The sequence below is a fragment of the Spodoptera frugiperda genome, chromosome 25, assembly GCF_023101765.2.
Source record: "Spodoptera frugiperda isolate SF20-4 chromosome 25, AGI-APGP_CSIRO_Sfru_2.0, whole genome shotgun sequence".
NCBI classification, from domain to species: Eukaryota; Metazoa; Arthropoda; class Insecta; order Lepidoptera; family Noctuidae; genus Spodoptera; species Spodoptera frugiperda.
Genome location: NC_064236.1, coordinates 5,629,829 through 5,652,238, shown reverse-complemented (window position 1 = coordinate 5,652,238; position 22,410 = coordinate 5,629,829). Strand labels below are relative to the sequence as shown.

The following is a 22,410-nucleotide window of genomic DNA, read 5'->3' as shown; positions in this document are numbered from 1 at the left end:
GCGATCATCTACCTACGGAATAACACAGGTATCTGTGACGATATGTAATTTCATTGTCGACACTTGAATAGAGATTTAACAAATCATACTATTTACTCATCGCCTTAAACTTCGTATGTTGTTATAACAATGTTTGATTAGATAACGGAGTGAAGTGGTATTGCGAATAAATTAACCCTGCATAAGTGCATACGTTTTTGTAGAATGCCATTTGCATTTTAATGGATATCGAATTATTCCTGTGAAAGAGTTAGATTGTTCAGTTTTTTTTGCATTATTTAGGTACACGTAGTAGGAGAGCCCTATATTTATTTCTGGGATAACCAGAACTTCGATCGCAGGTCCATATAAATTAACAAATGTGCCAATAAGAAAGCCTTTCCCTAAAATAGATAGATACTAAGTATTCGTGTCCAGTCTAAAAATATTTCCAAGACTACGCAGTGACAAACACACATTTTAAGTAAAAATCTTTTGCAGTTAAAATTAATCAGTCACTAACCAAAACTTGACCAGTTTTGACATTGTATTTATTTGTTCCAGATTCGTAGAATGTTCCTTGGACATAGTTCGGAATCAAACGACAACGACATGCCCTATGTTCGGTGACGGGAGCCACGAAACTTGTTATGATATTACTTAATTTGTGACAGTAAAATTATTCTATCATGTGACTTATTGTGAATTAACTGTGTAAGTTTAGTAAGTGCCTTAAGAAAATTGCCGCTTTCATAAATATCGTAAATTTGGCCAACCAATAAGGGCACGCATGCTGTTCAATGGATACCGAAAAAAAAGCAACCTCAAATGTAAAAGCAAAGAAAAGTGGACGTAAAAATGAGAAGAAGAAAAAAACTGAAGCACAAGAAAGTGACAAAGTCACGACTTTAGATGATGTATGTCAACAAATGAGTAAGCTGGCCGAGGATGACGGGGGTGGCAGCGTCTCGGCCAGCTCCACCGATAGCGAAGACTTAGTTAATGCTATAAACTACAACACCATCACCTCTTTAGCCGCTCTCAAGGATATAATCCAAGGGGACGATAATGATACACCAGAAACAGATAGTTTTTTCCAACACTATTTCATGAATCATTGCAATAATTTATCGAGCCGGAATTCAAATTCTCCTTTTCCATTTCCGGAACGTCGAAGGTTATCACAGTGTCGTGAGGAAGACGAAGATGATGAGAAAAAAGATGTTGATCTGCTTTCCTCTAATATCTGGGCTGGAATTAACGAGGATATACTTTTTAGAAATAGACGAAGCAACACTGCCAGGCATACCAGTACAACAGAATCAGAAGATCAGAATGCTAATGTCGTCAGTGAGGTGACCTCTAATACGAGCAATGTGGCCACTGACGGACATGAACCCCCGAAAAGGACGGTGATGGGAGCTCGCCACAAATTCCTCGTGACAACAACGGAACCACCGACGGCGCCGCCTTCTGTAGAGCGCGCTCTGCGTTCGCATGTGCACAATGCACATACAGTTCACTTTGGCACCAAAGGTGCAGAAGAGCAGCGCCCGAACGTGCGTTCCATTTTTGCAGGACAGAATCTCCACCTTGACAAACATTATTTTGATAGTAGTTTAATTGAAATTAGATCTACAGTTGATGGTGTACCTGACAGTACCGAAGATATTTGGGTTAAACGGACTGAAGAAAAAGTAAGTATATTACTACTAAATAAATTTTAGTATTGTAATCAGCCGATACATGCTAGGTATTTTATTTATTTGTATGATTGCAGGTGATTCCAAAGGAAGAACCTGCGGTCATTCCAGTTGACACGACAAAGAAATCGGAGGATGTAGCTAAGGTGCCTGCGAAGAATGCAGAACAAGTCAGGGCACGTTCTGGTACTTGGAGTTCCGCGACTGGGACCAAACAAAAAGAACCCGCAAAGAAGACAACGGCTCGGAAAGAAAAAGATGTCCGCCGCAGTAGCGACGACAGGAGACAGAAACGGGGTACGTGCGATTATCTGTAAATAGGTACATGAAAAAACTACAATCAAGGCACCTCCTTCGCTATTGCTAAATTGGTACCGCGATATCTAGTGGCGTAGGTCCAGCACGCAACTATCATGACACCATTAATGTTATGATAGTGGTTGCTACGGTAAGTTTTTATCTGTCATTAGCATTATCTGGGCCTCACCTACTTGTAAAATACCTGGCTGTCAAAATCTTACGATGTGTTTATGCTAATTGTGTTGTCCAATAAACTTTTAGATTATGTAACTCACAGTTAGTAAATATATATTTACTATCGATGAAAAGTATAGTGGATCCCGCAATGGTTGCCAGAGTGCGCCTACATATTTGAGTCGCACGCGCGTGCTGGCCGCTGGCCAACCGTCTAGCTAGTCGTAAGGGTCGCTGTTAACGCGAAACTCTTACCGAGCTCAGCATTGTATCGTTCGTGGCTATTTATTATAGTTCATCAATATAAAATTTCTCTGCATTGAGGATATACGAAAGTGATGTATGATCAACATGTTATGAAAATACTATCAAATTTTACTATGCTATGTTAATAATAAGGAACTTTGTGTAGTGAATCCAAACAGTGTTTAACTAAAGATTTTTATAAATTTCCCTGTTTGTCGGAGAATTTGTTGGTATGAACTGTGGGAGACAAGTAGCACCTATAAGCATGCTGGTGCGCATTAAATGCACTGCTGTAATTATTTTTATCCGCAGCGAAAGTACACAGCGAGTGCAGACATGCACAAATAAATATTCTCAATAAGTATAATAAGACCTGTTGTTTGTAAGAATGAGAAACCCAAATTTTTACGTGTAGAATAAATTGTTAAAATCGTTCAAAGAAACTTCTTTCGATCGAATTTTTATCGTTGTTGGCCAAGTTGTTGTTGTTGGTCTCTTGGGAACCAAGACTTATAGATAAGAGGCGTAAATTGGAAAAGATATATAAAACTATGAGTTTCAAACAAAGTGGGTCCATCAAATTAATTTGGAACTTATTTGTAGGCTGAAATGAACTGTACATTACGAGTTGAAACATTATCGGTTAAAATTATTTTAAAAACAAAGGTCGTGGTTGTAATATATTTTGCAGATCTTGTTGTTAAACGGCCATCTGCGGTACTAGTATGAAAAATCTCATCACCTTTTAGAATCTATTTGTATAGTTAGCGAGTCTATTATTGGAACGTCACACAAAATTGAAGAAACTACACACCTCATTAAAGTAATATGTTCAGAAATTCTTGACATTATAATGTAATTTGTCGCAGTTGACAGCAACATGTGGAAACTCTAAAGAAAATATGGTAAATTAAATTAATGCAGTACCTACGCAGATTCTACTACAATATGAATCTGTTACACTTACATGCAAAATAGCATGCGCTGGCCTTGAGTTAGCTGTGGTTACAGCATAAGTAGCGAACATTATCATACCGATGTTTGACTACGTGCGATAAAACAACTTTTTACTGAAATTTAGACATGATTTAGTACAGCGATATGTTGTAGATGAAAGCCACGAAGCCACGTGAGCGCTAGTCCCGGAGCTTGTTATATTTAATTACTAGAACTGTTCCAGGTGTTAAACAATGATAGAGTTTCATGAATCTGTGCGTTATGAATGTGTAAGTCTCACGGAATTTGCCACACCACACCGCGCACAATACATAATGCATAACGTTTCTATGCTCACTTAAATACTTCGACTCCATTATAGCTCAGCCATTAATACCTGAAACAATGCTTTTAATAAAACATTGTTGGTAACAAGCAATTAATTACTTGTGACATTTAACGACAAATTTATTTCCAGTCACACTTTATTCTAATCTATATGTCTAGGTAAATATGAAATGCGCTGTCTGTTCAAGAATTATTGCTGTAATCTTGTTTACGATGTCTGCGTGTTGCGAAGGGTCGTTTGATAGTTTCGATTGCATTCATTCAGACATGTACACGATATTAAAATATATATATATATACATTTAAATATTTCTAGCAAAGTTTTCCTAAATAACGTGTATTTAGGTCCGTTCTATGTATAAAGTGTCGCTGCGTTCCCAGTAGTTGTAGTTTCGCCAGAAGTGCGTAATTTCTATAAGTGTAACAACACAAGCCGGCTACACGTGACCTTGAAAAGGCTTAACGGTACCATATTCAATTAGGCATTAGAGTCCGTAGTTGTAGGTAGCTTAGTCTGCAGCTAGGCACGTGGTGAAGAGTCGAGTCATCATTAATTCCGCTCATCAAAAAATTATAAGGGTATTTCCTTTTAGGATAAAGGTTTGCTGCGGGGAAATCTCAAATGACCAATACAGAACATCGATTCGTTGTAGTCATTTTGCATTACCATCGGATCATTGTTTTATTTCTGTTCTTCATATCGCATGATGCAATTTAGAATACTTAGTTGAAATTGTAGACAATGGCGGGCTGTTATCATGCTATTCTAGTAGAAATCAGGAAGGTAACGATGGTAGGCGTAATGTAGAGTGACGTCCATCAATGGAAACCGTTTTGTAATGTAACCGTATGACCGCTGTCGATATGTAGATTCTGACACAGATACTCATACAATGTTTGAATGTTTTATCGCCTCCCCTTATTTGGAGGTTGATTATGATTTATGAATGCATTTCGGTTAGAACCAGCTGCGTGCCAGCAATGCCTATTTAGTTTCGTTTAAGGGCACCGTAATGCACTCCGTTTACTAAGCTGTCTATGTTTACCCGACTGCGCCAGAAGGAGTTTTTCTCTGAATACTTTAATTTAGGAAATTGATATACTTTTCCTTATAAAATGCGCTTCTCTGTAACGATTGCACTAAATATCCGATTCTGAGGAGGTTTGTTATATGCAGATGACTCATGCTGACAGTTAAATTGGTAACTCACTTTTTTCCTTAGTTTTTTAATATCACACCTGCTAAATTATATTATTAAGTTGCTGACAAGTTCGATTTGTATAATAAATCTATTTGCCTTCGCTGACTAATTATGTACAATCATCAAGATTGGTAAAGATTGACATTCAACTAATAATTACTCTGACGTTTAGAAATGAATGTGATCGTGTTTCATCGACAACTAATCTCATCTCGAAGTAGCTCTGATCTGAGCCGTGCAAGATCCGTGTTTATTCATCAATAATTTTATACATTACAGAGCAACGCTTAGATGCAGCGATTACGAGAAGCACACAATCTGTGGGCGAGCGCAAGCGCAGAAGCTCTAGCGATGACGGTCAGGCGCATCCTATGTATCAGCAAACCATTCATGGTGAGTAAACAATCTTTTATTTATTTTCTATACTAATGTTTCGTCAGCGGCTTCGCCTGCATCTTACAAATTAGAAGATTTCTCTCATGGAGGCACTGATCGTGTAAGAATATCGGAATAAAGAGTAAAGCTAACATAGATGGATTATTTAATGGTAACCAATCAGCGGCAGCCGTGAACAGCTGCAAAACTAGAAGAGTCACAAGTGCCTTGCCAGCAGATTTGGAGTTGGGGGATTGAAGAGAAGAAAGTATGAGTAATTATTTTCTTTTATTTGTAGTTGCTAACTTATTACGTAACAATTAACTGTTTCTAGGAACCTCCGGGGTGAGCAGGAGGCCTGCGCTGTTTGATATACTCAAGTCAAAAACGCCACGAGGTGAAGTCAAGAAACAACCCTCGATCATGCAACAAGTGATGGCGGCTGTCCAGGTCAGTTGTTCTTCCTTTTAAATATAACTTAAAGGAACCTTCCTATCATAGACATATCTAGTGGATGTAGGTCTCTGTAATAGCACGATACTTAGCTCGTTTTTACCTTTTCGTTCCATTCCAAAACAAATTCCTCGTTTGATTTCAATGATGTAATCTAGATAGCAAGAAATAAGTTTGTTCCTCTACAGTCGCATTTCAAAGTCATTACTGTCAGCTTATTTTACTCTAGTGTTAGATACATCTCTAATATTACCACTGATTCGCCATATGTATTTATATTCTCCATATCCTTTTCCCAATTACATATTGTCTACTAATTTATGTTGCATATTTAGGTTATGATCACCTTGTAAGATTATTTAGACACCACTTGAAACCCGGGCTTATAATTTCTAATTATAAGTTAGAAATCGCCAACCCGCATTGAGCAAGTATGGCGATTAATGCTCAAACCTTCTCCGTGCGAAAAGTGAACTTTAGTCAACAGTGGCCTTATAAGTAGTTAAAGTAACGTAGACCTTCAGAATTTATTACATTTTAAAACTATACGCTTAAATGTCATAATATTTCAGGATGTTTTAGTTCTTTTTATGATACTACATAGTTCATGTTGTGTACTTAATGATACAAAAGTAACAACAGTCCACATTCACACACATTTAACTGTTTTTTCCTGTGAATGGAGACCGAAGCAGCTATGATGTCATTTCGTTAAATCTATTTCCAGTACTCATGTTAAGTACATTGGTTCTGATTGCGCGATACATAATTGACACTGTGTTATCAATACAATTGTTATGTGAATGATGGTATTTAGAACGGTTTTGTAAGTACATTATAATATTATATAAGGAATAGTGTCGCAAATGTCGTTATTAAATGTGTTTTTTAGAAACATCGAATGTAAATACATATAACTCAAAGGTAACTTACTGACTGACATAGTGATCTATCAACGCACAGCCCAAACCACTGGATGGATCGGGCTGAAATTTAGCACTCAGGTAGATGTTATGACGTAGGCATCCGCATAGAAAGGATTTTGATCAATATTACCCCCAAGGTAATAAAATAGGGGATGAAACTTTGTATAAAATTATGTAAATTTTAACCTGATCGGGCTGGGACTTTGCATGCATACAGCTACTACGACGTAGGCAGGCCGTAGGCCTATAAAGAAGGATTTTGATAAATTCCTTTAACTTTTATACTTCTTAACGCGAGCGAAGCAGCAGGCAAAAGCCAATTAATTATACATATCTATTATGTATGTTTAATCATTTGGTTATAAAATGTGAGAGTTAATTCGGTTATATAGTTGGAAGGAAAAGCTGTTGTTGAGGTGTTGCTACACTCACTATGGTTAGATTTAAAATAAAACATTATAATAATAACATACTAAAAATTGTTACTATTCTAATAACGGCTGTGGTTAAATAGGTTTTATTCTTATGCGCATGAGATGTTTGTATTTCGGGATGTCGTCAATGAAATTCAAATCGATACCTTCTTTTATATTTAAAGGGGTATTTTAGTAGAAAATATAACTTTAGCTAAAGTTACTGTTGCTTACTGTTAAGTAAGTAGTTTGACACATTTTTCGAGTAGAAAATAAATAAAGCCCATTCTCTCATCGAAAATAGAATCTAATTAATAAAATATTTGATGTTGTTTTCCAGAATATGACCAAATCAAACGCGCCTGCCAAAGAACCTGCGAAACCGGAGGCTCCGAAGGTGGAGCCAGCATTGGCTACTCCAGTGCTGAAGGCTAAGGATGGATCAGCACACCCACACCCTGGTAGTGACACGAGGGTAAGTAGACTAATATCATACATGTGTACTATATGTAACAGAATAAAATTACGTGTTACATAAAAATGGTTCCAAATGCGGCTGCCCACCTTTTATGGGTTTTGCAAATTCTTCATAGTCAAATACCTATGGTATTTACTAATAGTTAAACTCAGTTGTATAATAGGTATATAATTTTTATTAAGTATTATTTTATTATGATTGAAAAACAAGAATAAACTGTTATATAAAATGTATTAAATAATATTTTATTAGGATTTAAACAGCAAATAAAAACTGTTATAAAGTAGGTCTTATTATTCTTATTAATTATAAAAACAACAATAAACTGTCATAACTTGGTTATTAAAATATTATGATTTACAACAGCAAGAATAAAATTAATAAATAAATTCATAATGCAATTTTAGTGTTAAACTTAAAAAGCAAATATTACTTAAACTAAAACTAGTTATTGAAGTACCTATTTTAGAATTACGTACAAAAACATAAAACAGATACATTATGTCAATTTATGTCGATTCTAGGTACAAATATTAGTAGAACAATACATTCCTATATAACATAAAGTCGAGTATTGGTATTCGTTACGATATTTTTTGTCGCCCATTAACGAAAAATGTGGCGTATCAATTGGTAGTAGCTTCTTGTTAGTTATGGGTGTCAATTGAAAGAAATAGGTTAGCACGGGGCCTGTCAATCTATTTATTTTTTGTTCTCAACCATTGAAACTATCAGTCTCAATGGCCAATTTGTTAGTGGTTTCATAAGTATATGTATGGCGGTGGCTTTTAATATTAAGGTTTTATTGATGTTATCTCAATACAATGGATAGTTTTCTCTTTTTGGATTTAGATTTCGTTAAAGTTCTTCTAATGTATACTTTGGTGTACAACTGACCTTGAATGTCATGATTTCAATCTGAAGAGCTATGTAATGATCTATGCAGCAATACAGTATGCAGATATATTTGAAAACAAGCTTCAAGCTGAATTTCTTATCATACACATACATACTCGTATCGTATAAAGTACTAAATAGCTTTATTTACAAACAATGTTCCTTTCCTCGACAGTATTACCACACAATAACCGCGGCGTCAACTCGCCGTCCCAGTGCCATGGCAAAAGTGATGGAGATGTTCCGCGGACGAGCCTCCGTGCCTGGTCAGACACTGCCGATAGAGGGCGCTGAAAAAAGAAAAGCAGTAAGTACAATGACTATTCTGGAGAAGATTTTCTACTCACTAGATGGCGTTGATGCTATTAAACGAATTGACTCCTTCGATAATATGCCGCTTACGGTAGTTCCAGCTGCTTGCGGTAGATGGCAGTTATATGACTACTATTGTAACTTGCGGCCGTATCATGTACATTATTTACTTTTAAAGTTAGATGGTAAAGAAAAATAGATATTATATAGAAATTATATCTCATGCGTATAATTTATAAACTCAACGAGTTTTCAAAATGCGTTTTAACTTTCATATGAAACTAGGGCAATACAACGAATATGTAAATACATAGACTGGGTCACATTAGGCACATGCCATTTATACTTAACGTCGTATCTGTGCCTCGATCGAGGCTTATGTAATTACAAGATGTAGACAGCAATGTTCTGCACTTTGTTTTCGAACGTAAGCGTAAGAACAAGCGTATATTAATATAATTACAAACTTCTATACTATCTACCATGGCCATTTATTCATTCATCATTAATGCTCGTTATCATCAATCATTTTAAACTATATATTATTATCTAAGAGTTACATAGTGTTAAAGAGTACTGACCTAGTACTGAATTTGTTTAAAAGGAGAACTATAAGGTGCCTATTTTGTTTGAGGAGTTGGGCCCCAGTGGAAAATTTTAGGATATGAGTATTTATTTAAACAATATTTGTTTTTCATTTAATTTTGTTTGGTGTATTTTGAAAACAATTAATTAGTTCGTTAAAATACGTCATCTTTATTATTTTATTTTTCTTTGGTATGTGGTAGGTAACATTAATTCTTGTCTATTAATCAAACCGACGTCTATGTCATGTTTATTTTTTTATTAATTATAACTTTATTTTCTAATTCACAAACAAATCTATGTATTTCTATATATAAACATAAATTGCTGTATACTTACAGCAATTTTGGTTTTGTTTTCAATTCTCGAGTTTTCTTTTTTTCTCGAGAACGGTTGGATCGATTTGGCAAATTTTGGTCTTGAATTATTTGTAGAAGTGTAGGGAAAGTTTAAAAGGTGAGAAAAAATAATGTATTAGGTCGTAAGAAGTTTACCGAGTCAGCTAGTAAATAATATTTTTATGTTACTCTTTCAATCAGACACGTCATACCACCAAATTAGGCCTATCCATGGGCATTCTCCTTTACATGATACCTGAAACTGCCACTACGTCTCTCCTGTCTTAACTTAGCAATTCCTTAAACATTAAGAGACGTTATTGAAAACGGGAATAAGAATAATAACACCTTTAAAACCACACCACTTTACCTTAGAATATCCTGCATACTAAATCAAACCGTTACAAGCTCAATCTTGCAAAATACGTTGCCTTCGCAAGGGCTGTTTAATTCGTTTTCAACAAACTTTCTTTATTCCTTCATGACCAAGGTCATCTTTAGAAAACATCTTAATTCACTGCAGCTCGTCAATAATAATTTATGGAACCACGTGCCGCAAGTTGTCGTGGGAATACTAATGTATTAAATGAGAAGTTGCACTTGAATGCCAATACTTTCTTTTAACGTATTTTGACTGTCTCTAGGGGCAAGACCATGGTCATCTTTTGTACCTCTCATCTTCGTGTATGCAATTTTTCTCATGCATTTATACTAAGTACGTGGTTTATTTTGGGGCTTTTAATAATAACAGGTTCTTATATTATGGTTTTTTAAGTTACTTCGCTCAATATTCTGGATTGAACCCTACTTTGATTCGAGCTTATACAGGGTGTTGAAATTAAATTTTTAGATTTAAATGTAACGAAATTTCGCTGATTTCAATACGAAAGTAAATGTTTTAACAGTGCCAATCCGCCTGCGTTTTAAATAAAAATGATTGGGAAAATACATGATGTGTTAGCATAGGTTGTACTTGAAATCAGGTTATAAGTTTTATTACAATCTCCTTCTAGTTTTTAGGCTTAGTTCAATTATAACTTAGGGTTTTCATTACAAAGATTTCCATGAAAACTTCAAAGCCTACACAAGTGCAAAACATCATATCTAGACTCGATATAATACTGTTTCTAACAATATATTAAAACCCTTTCTATATTGAAATTATTATTTCACATCTCTGATACACTCTGTATAAGCTAGGTTTCTTGTTTTGCATCTTGCCTTAATAGTTTAGTTCCCTTTGGATCGCTCTGGAGTGGAATTGCTCTCAGTAACATCGAGACACTTCAAGTTTTAGTGAAAGTTAGTGATTTTCCATAGATTTCTCATTAAGAAATGGGTTCTTGCCATTCTTGCTTTTCGTGCTGTTCTTGCCTGAGCGACCGTGATGAAGATGTAATGTATTTTTCCCCTTTTTTGTATTTTTTTTTAGCTGTATTTAGTTGTAGTAGAGTGCGTGATTCTGAAGTAAACTTTAGTAAAACTATGGAATCTTGTTGGGATAGATTGAGCTAAGATATTAATTATACTTGCAAAATAACATTGTGTGCATATGTGAGTGGAAAGGAAAGTGTTTATAACAGAAAATTGTGGAAAATTATTCCATAATATCTGCAAACAGTAGGTCGTTCTATGTATAGTATAGTGGCGGGTCGCTGCACCGGCTAGTTGACAATTCAAATTGATAGAATATAAGTGACGTCTATCGAATCTATTCTGTTGTGGTCGGTCGAAAGTGAGAAGTACGGTCGGGATGCTAGTATTATCGTGAAATACGTGTGAGAAACTATTTAATTATTATTAATTAATTAATATAACAACATTATCAAAAGTTTGGCACACACCACGTGTTGTAGTGTTAATGTGTACTGTTTGATAGTGGTATAAAGTATACTTAAGTTTTGTTTTAGACTTATGTAGAAAATACGTTTGAATTTTCACCGGTACGCGATGTTAAGTCACTAAAATTTAGTAACTCCTTTTCAACTGTAGGTAAACGTGTTAAAATTTAAACAAGTTATGTGCACATGTTTTAGAATCAAAAGCTGGACATTAGTTGGGATACATGAGTGTGAGACGATTTACGAATGGAATACTTTGACTGGAACTGAAAATAAAATATCGGTAGATGACAAAAGAAGCTGATGCTGATTGAGATAATTACAGTAAATGTTTGAAATAGTGAAATATGGTCACTTTATTGTTAAGTCGAAGAGTTTGCATAGAATTATTGATTAGTCAGGTTACAAAATAGTAAGTGATGTCTGAGATGATCCCTTCTGTAAGAGAACGACCCGTTTTATGTAGGTATGTCTGTTATGAGTATGTTAAGTAATGTATGTATGTAATGGTATGTAGGCATTTTTTATGGAATGGAGTAGAAGTATTACCTGATGGTAAGCGATCAACGCCACCCAAGGACACCTGCAACACCAGAGGAGGCACAGGTGCGTTGCCGGCCTTTAAAAAGGAATACGCTCTTTTCTTTTGGTTTGAAGGTCGTATCGGTTCGGAAATATCGCCGGTTATAGATATCCAAAGGTTAGATGTGCGAGGCAGAAAGTTTCGTGAGAAACGTCAGCTGTGGTCTACCAACCATCTTCGTACTTAGCTCAATCACGGCACGTCTTGGCTAATTTTCGAAGTGCCATTTTTTTTAAGGGTCAATAATCATCCAATGTCTTCTCCCGCCCTGGGTGAGGCGAGAGAGAGTACCAGACTCTTACTGACTAAAAACCACCCGTTTCCTACTTCTGCTTTTTGAGCCGGTAAAACCGCTAGGTAGTCCGCAGCTCTGGATTTCTAAGTAGCTGAATCTATTAATATTTAAATTGCAGATATACATATTTTATAGAACAAATAAATTATATCATGGGCGTTAAGATTAAAGATTAATGAGAAAGAAAAAACTTAATCAACCTACAAACCTTGGCAGTTAGGGTTTCTTTATACGTAAGTATTTATAAAAAAAGTATTATTTCATAAAATGAACAGATTTCCTTGGTTCCTTGGTCACGGTGGTATGGTATGGTAATTTAATTTTTCGATAAAATGACCTTAAGTTTCGTTTTAATCTGGCTGCGGTCTATCAGAATCCCTCAGGCCATTCTCTAAAGAATTCTTGTTCATTAGAAGCCTCTATAGATAGAAATGTAGCCCACTGAGTTAGATACATATCTTTTAAGAAATGGCATTTTATAATAGCAAATTAGGCTTAGGGTTCCATAAGTTTTCCTAAGCTAGCAGAGAACATAGGGTCAATCGATACGAATGTTTATACTGTTTTACTTTATACATAAAAATAAACATTTTGGGTTTTATCAACAGTTTAGAAATGGCGCGCTGAGGCGCAATGCGGAGGATTCATTATATTATGTTCCCGTCATTATGTTATACAGCGGTAAACGAGCAGACGCATCACCCGATGGTAAGCAATCGCCGCCGCGCATGGACACCCGAAACACCAGACGCGTTATAAGTGCGTTGTCGGCCTTTTAGGGGTTAGGAATTTGAGTTGATGGGGTCGTCCCCGTCGTTCCCTTAAATTAAATCGTTAAGTGAAGAGTAAGGTGCTGATATAACACATTTTTACTCTTTATGTCTCGGCTTTCCGCCATTTATTGCGTGGAGATCAATAAATAAATAAAACATTAATAACGATAATTAATCATCTGTTTACAGTAATAAATTCTCGCTCTATTTTTTATACGCCGCGCGGCGGTGATTTCTGCAAATGGTTAGTTGGTAAACAAATTATTTTTAATATCAACTAATATAACTGACAGCAGTCGGCTTAATGCCAGATTTTATTGCGTAGTCCGATAAAATGTTCAAACGATGAAAGCATTTACAATTTATTACGTCTAACTAATGATAACTGGTAAAAAGTGGGAGTGTACTATATAAATTTATGATCTTTTCTGCCTAACCCCTACCTCTTTAAGGAGCATCAAATTGCTTGTACTGACGACATTTGAAACCCGAACTGCGGAAATGCGCAAAAGAGGGAATTTATTGAATTACTATAGCTTCATCGTTGCGTTTCGTGGGATAAAAAGTAGCTTACGTGTTTTCCATATTAATTTGAATATGTATTTATTTTTTGAAGTCGGTTTTTTTTTGTTAAAATTGTTTTTTATTTCATAATCTATCTCCCTTATTCCTTCAGTCCTTTTGACGTGATTGAGTAACAAACAAATACATAAACTCACAAAACTTTCGCCTTTATAATATTGAAAGAAAAGATTGAAAGGAACATTAGTTTTTATTTATTTAATTAATTATATTTGCTTTATTGTACACATAGGCAGCAGCCAGCCTAGGTAACATACATTTTAAGTAATATGCGTACTTGACACACAGTGGGGATTTCTTCTAGACAACCTTTTTATAGCGGGTTATATTTTAAAGAGTTTTGATATGATTAGGTACCTTCACTACTTTCTACTTAGAAGTTTAAGTTCTTCATTTCTTCATAATCCGTCTGTAGCACACGCGAGGGTGCAGAGCATCAAAGGCAAAAATTATGAGTGTTATAGTTGACTGCTAATACATACCTATAATATAAATTCTACAGTATTTTTGTTTCTTATTGCCTGCCTGTTTCATCACTTTCATATAAATTTCCTATAAAATTATATGACAGACTACCGACAGACAACCGGCAAACTTCGTACCGCCTAAATAATTTTTTTCTCACCTTTTGTACCTTTCCTGGTCTTCTACAAATAATAATAATTCAAGACCAAAATTGTCTAAATCGATCCACCCGTTCTTGAGTTTTAGCGACACTAACGAACAACAATTCATTTTTATCTATACTATACTAATATTATAAAGCTGAAGAGTTTGTTTGTTTGATTGTTTGTTTGTTTGAACGCGCTAATCTCCGGAACTACTGGTCCGATTTGAATAATTCTTTTTGTGTTGAATAGTGCATTTATCGAGGGAGGCTATAGGCTATAAAACATCACGCTATGACCAATAGGAGCCAAGCAGAGCGGGTGAAACCGCGCGGAAGTAGCTATATAATATATAATAATTATATAGATAAGCATACAAATTACGTTCTTAATTCAAAGTTCATACATAGGGGATACCCAGACATTGTGAAACAAGTCCTTAGTCTACTAGAATTATCGCAAAAGCGCATTCTTTTATTTCGCTTACGCTACGTTAGGACCAAGTTACACCGATTTTAATTACAGGAAATACCTGACAATATTTTTTAGGAATTTGCTAAGGTGTATTCTTAGTTCTATTGTAACATATTTAGCCGCAATTTTTATACCTATTATCTATTGGATTTTGTCGACACAACACAGATGTAGTGGGTTTCTTATCATCTCTATCACGCACAGATCATAGGTTCACGGTCGTATCACAATTCTAATTTTATAACACAATGTAATCACATTGATGTGTTTAATATTTCATTATAATGAAACTAATAACACCTAACTAGTAACTATACTCCGTAATGAACTTGTAGGTTATTAAAAGAAGTTTTTTTTTTTTTTTACATTCAATGGATTGACGTTTGGCCGCTATCTCACCTGATGGTAAGTGATGATGCAGCCTACGGTGGATGACTTATTTTTATGGTATTGGGTACGGTAGTTACACAATTTGTATGTGTATATCGTTTTCTCGATATATTGTGTATCTGTTATTATTTCATTTTATTGTATTAGCCTATATATATACATATACGATATAGTTGACTACCGTATGTAAGATACCGCCCACTTGTCTGTCTCGACGTCATCGTGTCCACTCGCAGCCGTAAATGCGCATAGTGCAGTGACTTTCTATCATCAGTTAGCAATTTTATGCCTCCTATATCTGTTGCCTATTACTGTGATAGCTACACAATATTTTCACGAGAAGGTTAAACTAGATTACGATTAAATTATGCTGCAAAGTCTTTAATTCAGTTATAATATTATGGTCAGTAAACGTTTTTTTTCCTTATATCTTACATATTATAGTAAACACTACTAAGTGTGAAGGATTGTAATTGTTTCCTTGTTTGTATCATTCTAACCTGAGTAATTATTTTCAATATACAGAATATCTATGCTTTGATTAAGGTTATATTTCCCGGTGAGGAGTTATTTATTTGTGTTTACATAATTTAATATCAACACGCAACACGGACATATGCAGTTGTTTCGTAGCGTTTATCCTTAAATTGATTTGATTACATCACCTACTCTTTTGTATACAGACTCGTGCGCGTTATGTTTACTAGCAAACTACATTCGTGATCACACGGTTTGTATTAATCGTACAAGTGGCGCGTCAAACCCAGGATCTAGAGCACCGGGCTCGTCCTGTCTGGACTCGCAGACAACACAATAATTATACCATTGAGAAAGTACACTCGACCACAGTCTACCAGTGCCTCACTCTACCCAGTTGTGCGTGATGATAACTCAATAATAGAAAATATTACAACAGCAATAATTAAATCATGAAACTTTTCTGAAAGTAAACGCTGGGCTAAATAAAGACATCACGACTCCACTGTCCAATAATATATCGATGTATAAGTGTTAAGTTGTCAAGCATTGTGTGTGCGCAGAGCGGGGCACTTAAGCGGTGGGTGCGTGCGTGGTAGCTGGTCAGATTAGCAGCGCGAGCGCATCTCCCGATCGATTTCCCAGTTCCGTTGCGGAACGAGGCTGACACCGGCGGATATCGGTCGTTTACATACTCCAGCGTTGCATAACAATAACGACGTCTCGTGACGGCGACGTTATCTCTCAGTACTTAAAGAGATGCCTTCGCGGTCTAACCTCCGCGGTTTCACTAAAATGTGTGTACTATGACGGTCGCGTTAAATATGTTAAATATTTAAAATGTACACAAATGTGTAAGTGTTTGTAAAAGTGAATGGAGCGACATGGCCAATTATTTTAGATGGAAAAAAGGGAAAAGAGACGAAGATGTGTTTTATTCGGAAAAACCGCGTAGTCGTTCCTTGGATCCGCGTTCCCTGGAACTCAGTGGGATCAGACTTGTGACAGCACAGTATCAACATCAACAACAACAGGTAACTAACTTACTAAGGCAATTTGAAATTATTCTTAGCATATAATTTAAATAAATGCTTCATTAAATAATCATACTCCTAGTGCATTTTACGTGCATTAGTTATAATGTTCACGAGATTAATTTGAACTAGTTAAGAAACTATTTTTAAAATAATATTTTATTTGCTTGATATATTGCCAATTGGCTAGGAAATCAAATGTTTGATTGATAAAACGTGTCTGTTAACGTAATTGAAACATAAATTATGTCGCTTTTATCGCTGTATTATGTTGCCGTGATTTATTGCTAAGTGTTTTATTTTTATTGTTTTTTTAATAGAGCTGAACTATGGTATGATTCCTTAGTCCTTGTCTTGCCTACGCGTTCCTGTTCAGAAAATAACATGTACGACACCGGCGAGGCCACGGTTTTACAAGCGCTGTTTGTATTTACATAATATGATGATGTTTTCCTATGTGGCTACTTTGCTTTTAAAATTACGCACTTAATGTTAATATTCATATAACAAGTCTGTCCTGTCACACGGTATCGCAGCAATCTGTTCATTTAAAAATAATAATATAGAAAATATACGCCACCAATTTCGAGTGGATCTATTGCCTCGTCAATACTTTATAAATACACATAGTTGAATGCAATCAGTGCTCGCATTGATAATGTTATTATTGAAACACAACTGATAATTTTGTACATAGATGTATATGTACACTGTGTGCTGAAAGTATTCGTATGAAACATTGCGACATCAAGTTTTTGGGTACCTCCACGTTCTTTGTTTCGTATTGTATTCGTGACCTCGATTTTAAAACGGGAGGCTTAACCTGTCGATCCCGAATTCATAAAGATACATTTAGCATAGATACGTCACATAGCATAGATTACATTACATAGATACTTATTCAAAACACATTCTATTGTCGTTTAAGGAAAACTCTAACGGAGTGTGGAAATGCTGGAAAAATTAATGACGATTTTATACTTTACTCGTGAAAGACGTTCACAGCAATCAAATGAAAAATCGTTTTACATATTTTTGTCGCGAGAGCCAATTGTGTTGTTGTGAATGAATTTTGATGCTCACATTCCATTGCATATGAGGAAAAATATCTATTTCTAGATCAAATCGGATTTTTTCTATCGAACTCGTTTTCTTTGCTTATTCTTTTGTTCGTGCAAAAAGCTAAAATATGCGGATATGTTTATTAGGCCTCGGCCTCGAATTTTGCGGGCAGCGGGGCGGCGGCGGCGCGGGAGCGGGAGCGGGGCGGCGGCGGCGGACCCGTTCTCGAAACTAGCGGGCAGATCGCGCGGCACTACAGCGGTGTAGTGTTGTGTTCGTGGTTGTGTTGTCGAGATATTTGTTTTTATTAGCGAACGAAATCTTTTTGATTCAAATTTATTCCTAACGCTCGATTTACTGTGGGCAAAAGAAGAAGACCTACTATAGGGCAAGGAAAATAAATGGCGAGTTTTATCGAAATTATGAAGAACAGAGACAAAATCCCGACAAATTCTACGACTACACTAGAATGAGTGTAGAAACTTTTGACTATATTCTTGAAACTATCAAGAGTGATTTCAGTTTTTGCTTTAGTCTTCAATATTCAGTTCGTTTTTTATTTCTTCCCATAATTGGTTAATTTTTCTTCTATTTTTATGGTTCACATCTTTGCTGTTCCGTATGGGTGTCCTCTCAAAGATTGCCGAAATCATTTGCTCTTGCACGTCCGAGGACATTTTGATACGTCACAAAAAAAAATGTAGGTACACAACACTATACTACAATGCAGACGCGCAACGCGGGCGGTCACCGCTTGACTGGAGTGCACCGCTCGTTGCCCGCTCCCGCGCCGCTCCCGCGCCGCTGTTTTCGAAAACCGGTCCATTTGATTATACGCAAAAGATCCTGCCGCTGCCGCGCCGCCGCCGCCGCCGCCCCGCTGCCCGCAAAATTCGAGGCCGAGGCCTTAACCGAACTGTTTACATCAGACGTAGCAGTTTCGTGATAACTTTGTTTACAATACTAATATGTTTTTAATGTATATACTAAAAATCTCGGAATGTACTCATAAAATTCCACGTGAGATTTGATCAACCATTTGACCGGATAATACTACGACATTATCTCTTATCTCAGTATACTTTTGTCCTTATCATGATTGACGATCATTTGTTTGTAATAAGCTGAGCCACTGTTTTAAATATACGTAACAGTAATCTGTCGTATGGTTTGTATATCGAAGTAACCCGTATCACAAGAATATCAGTTCTATGTACAAATGTATAGATATCACAATGTCATTGTCATTTCATAATTATCGGAAAGTAAATAAGATGACGTCATGCCCTGAATAATGAAGTGAAATACATATTTGTGATATCAAAGTCGATGTGATCTCTTCCTATTGTTGTCTCTTATTAATAAACGGTTTTCATTACACACAAGGTTTATGAACATTGATAAGTATTTCTTCGAAAAATATATTAGAAACGTGATATTATTGCTTTCACGCAATCCATCAAAATATTGATTGATTAAGTTATTAAGATGCTTATCTCCTCTAAAGCAATAAAGGACGATTATGATTTTATAAATAAATCTCAGTTTTCGTAAACACAGTCTTTTCTCAGTATTCTTTTATTTATCGCACATTGCGTCATTTTCTTATGATATTAAAATCTAAGACTAAGAAATGACGTCTAATATCGCGTTTTTTTACTATCAATTATATTATTCCCAGACTAGAAGTGCACTAGTAAAACTAGGATTAGTGGTAGGACATCTAGAAGTAAAACCTTCACGTAATTTGCGTCGCGGGTATTTCTTTCAACAAAAATGCGAGTAGAAGGCCTAGACCAAACATTGCCAGTCATATTTATAATGGAAATTTAATAACAGTTGTTAATCACCACTAATACTTGGTGTCAACAATTTGTCAAATTTATTTACACTTGACTTGTTTATTCTTGACTATTAACGAAGTATGTTCGTGGTGCTACAATTAGAACTATCTACATATGCTTAAGATTGATAGCTTTTGCGTTATAGCATAGGCAACATGGCAAAGTGCACATCATGACGCAACATGTCCTTTGAAGCGATGCATCTGTTCCTGCTTCAAATAGCCAGTTGCGCACACGTCGATTCATGATTACGTTACGGGACGAGTCAATGACAATTATAAACTAATCAGTTTTAACTAGCTACTTAAAGTGGTCTGAAAGGATTTTTGTCTTGATTGCATGAAATGTAGATGTAAAGGTAAATTGCAAAGAAAATTATTTGCCTACAAAAGTATTGCTTTTTTGCGAAAAGTTATGTATATTTTGAATACGCTTCATGATAAGCAAACGTCCTTCAGAAGCAACGTACCATAATGTTTACCATAAAATTGACTTTATCTAAAATATTTTATACCAGTATATAATGATAAACTTGACGTCGCAAAACTTTGATGAAATGGTTGGAAATAATGGAATAGTAACTAACTTCATAATCCATTTGGCCATCTTAATCTGTCATTATATTTACTCAAACCGTTTGCCCTCAATTTTTACTTAAACAAACTTACATGTAGTCTAAATCAAGAGCTCATTTACTTGGTACCAAGTTATACAGATACATTTTTTTAGTACACGTAAATATTAGGATACTGGATAGTATTCAAGTGATGACAATCGGTTGTTGACACTGTTACCGCGATTATCTTGATGAAAATCTTGGGCCACTTTTCAGTACGATATGCCGTGAGTATTTTTGTAAATCGGTGTAGATAAACACCAAACAATCGAGATTAGAATTCAAACTTAGCTTTTGTGTGTTCTCAGAATTTTGTTAGTAAATTGTACTTATGACAAGAGTGATCTAGGTTAGGCTTGTCCAGCCTGTAGGTCTAGCTATATTATGATAATAGACTGAAATTATTTGCCTAGTTTCCATCGATACCCGTGGGACAAAGGCGCGACTTTATAGGCTCATAATAATATTATTGATTAACTAACTTACCCTGCAGACGTTCTATCTTCTGTACCGCCATGTTTTGTTATAATGTTTATAAAAAATCATCTAATAAAAACAAACAATGCTTTCGTTGTAACCTTCATATAAATGCAAATCAATTGAATGTAGTTTTTCCAAGTGCTCAGTATTAGGTATATTGTTTTAATACAATCAATGCTTTGTCATCATTATGTTTAATGGAATGGTCACAAACTTAAATGCGGTTCTTTTTTGGTATTTGGTTCCGGATCAGGTCATGTATAGCTTGACTTAAAAATTACAAGAATAGAGTATAAGTACTCCATGATGATTTGTATCATATTTAGAATTACGTGCTGAATGAGAAGAACAAATTTTTGCTGAAATTCAGTGAAAAGCGAGCCTCAATGTAATACGCACCTACAGACGATACAATTCCTTATGTGTTATTCAAATACTCATTCTCACTTTTAAATCCTTTTATAAAGAATTGTTCATTTAACATTGTCTTTCTTTCGAAGTAACTTGTAAATTTTATTATGTTTATTCAGCAAAACGTGTATTTTAGAGTTAAACCTAAATTATGGTTTTGAGTGTGAAAGCATTACCATTGACTACTTGATTGTATTTAACCAGCTGCTTAAACCGTTTAGTTGCATCAATTTCAGTAAATAACAAACCAAACGAGTATTTGCGAAATATAATTATAATACCTACTAATAATTTTCTTCGTTTCAAATTATCTTTATATGAGATCTTTGTCATATTTCAAACTAATACACGTTTGCACTAAGTGTGCCTACATACAATTATAGGGTACATGGTATACGGTAAATCTCGTTCAAAACGGGACGTTTGGTCAGGATAGGTATACCTATACCTACTACAATTTCAACCTAAAACATGTCTGCCATTGATTTTCCCCTTTAAACTGTTTCCATTGTCCAGTCGAAAAATAATTAATAGCCGCATTTAGTGCTCGTGAAAATGACGAGAAGAGGTAATAATTGTTTTCGTATTGAACTTTAGGATAGAGCTTGAAAGGTGTAGGTTATACAGATCCATTGTCCCTTTTTTGAGTGTGTAAATTAATGCTTAATTTCTGCCTAACCCGTTATCTAAGCCGTACTCTTTGATATCAGTAATTTGTAAGCTAATTTGTGAATCAGGTCGCTATCGCCAGTACAATGTCTAGTCTATTGACCCAGTTCGTTCAGTCTTAAGTTTGTGATGAAGCAGCTTCCTAAAGATCTAATCTCGAATGTCACATCGCCTTCCATTTCGTAAAACACAGCCTTGGTAAAAATATAACTATATTTTTTTCTCAATAAATCAAAGTTTCAACAACATTCGGATTACGTAAACATTAGTTCAAATATTTTTGGATGTGAGGATCAATGCTGACAGTTTGGAAGAAACTTCAGAGCTAAATTAATTCTTGTCTGTTCTACAATAAGATACAAAGTTTGCAACATCCTGAGACTACCCTTCATGACAAACTCCTTCAATCTTTTAAGCTCACAATTGGATCAAATGGTCCGATTTGAATAATTCTTTTTGTGTTGGATAGTCCATTTATCGAGGAAGGTTATAGGCTATAAAACATCACGCTATAACTGATACGTTTAATTCAATTCGTAGCTCGATGGTATTGGATATAGTAGACCCTTAGTCTATGGATCATTGCACATTGCTTGTGGTCTGTTG

General features: G+C 35.4%; 1 protein-coding gene across 4 annotated transcripts in view; it reads left to right on the top strand.

Annotated features, from left to right (window-relative positions):
• Positions 1-22,410, top strand: part of LOC118263163 (uncharacterized) — a 104,704-nt gene that overhangs the window by 8,994 nt on the left and 73,300 nt on the right. For 3 of the 4 annotated variants that reach the window (XM_035574978.2, XM_035574997.2, XM_035574989.2), the window contains exons 2-7: positions 544-1,676; positions 1,760-1,979; positions 5,168-5,281; positions 5,598-5,713; positions 7,396-7,530; positions 8,606-8,737. In XM_035574978.2, coding sequence (XP_035430871.2) covers positions 780-1,676; positions 1,760-1,979; positions 5,168-5,281; positions 5,598-5,713; positions 7,396-7,530; positions 8,606-8,737 — 1,614 coding nt within the window. In that variant the 5' untranslated portion in view covers positions 544-779. The remainder of the gene's footprint in view (positions 1-543; positions 1,677-1,759; positions 1,980-5,167; positions 5,282-5,597; positions 5,714-7,395; positions 7,531-8,605; positions 8,738-22,410) is intronic. The other variant, XM_050704588.1, reaches the window with a different exon arrangement.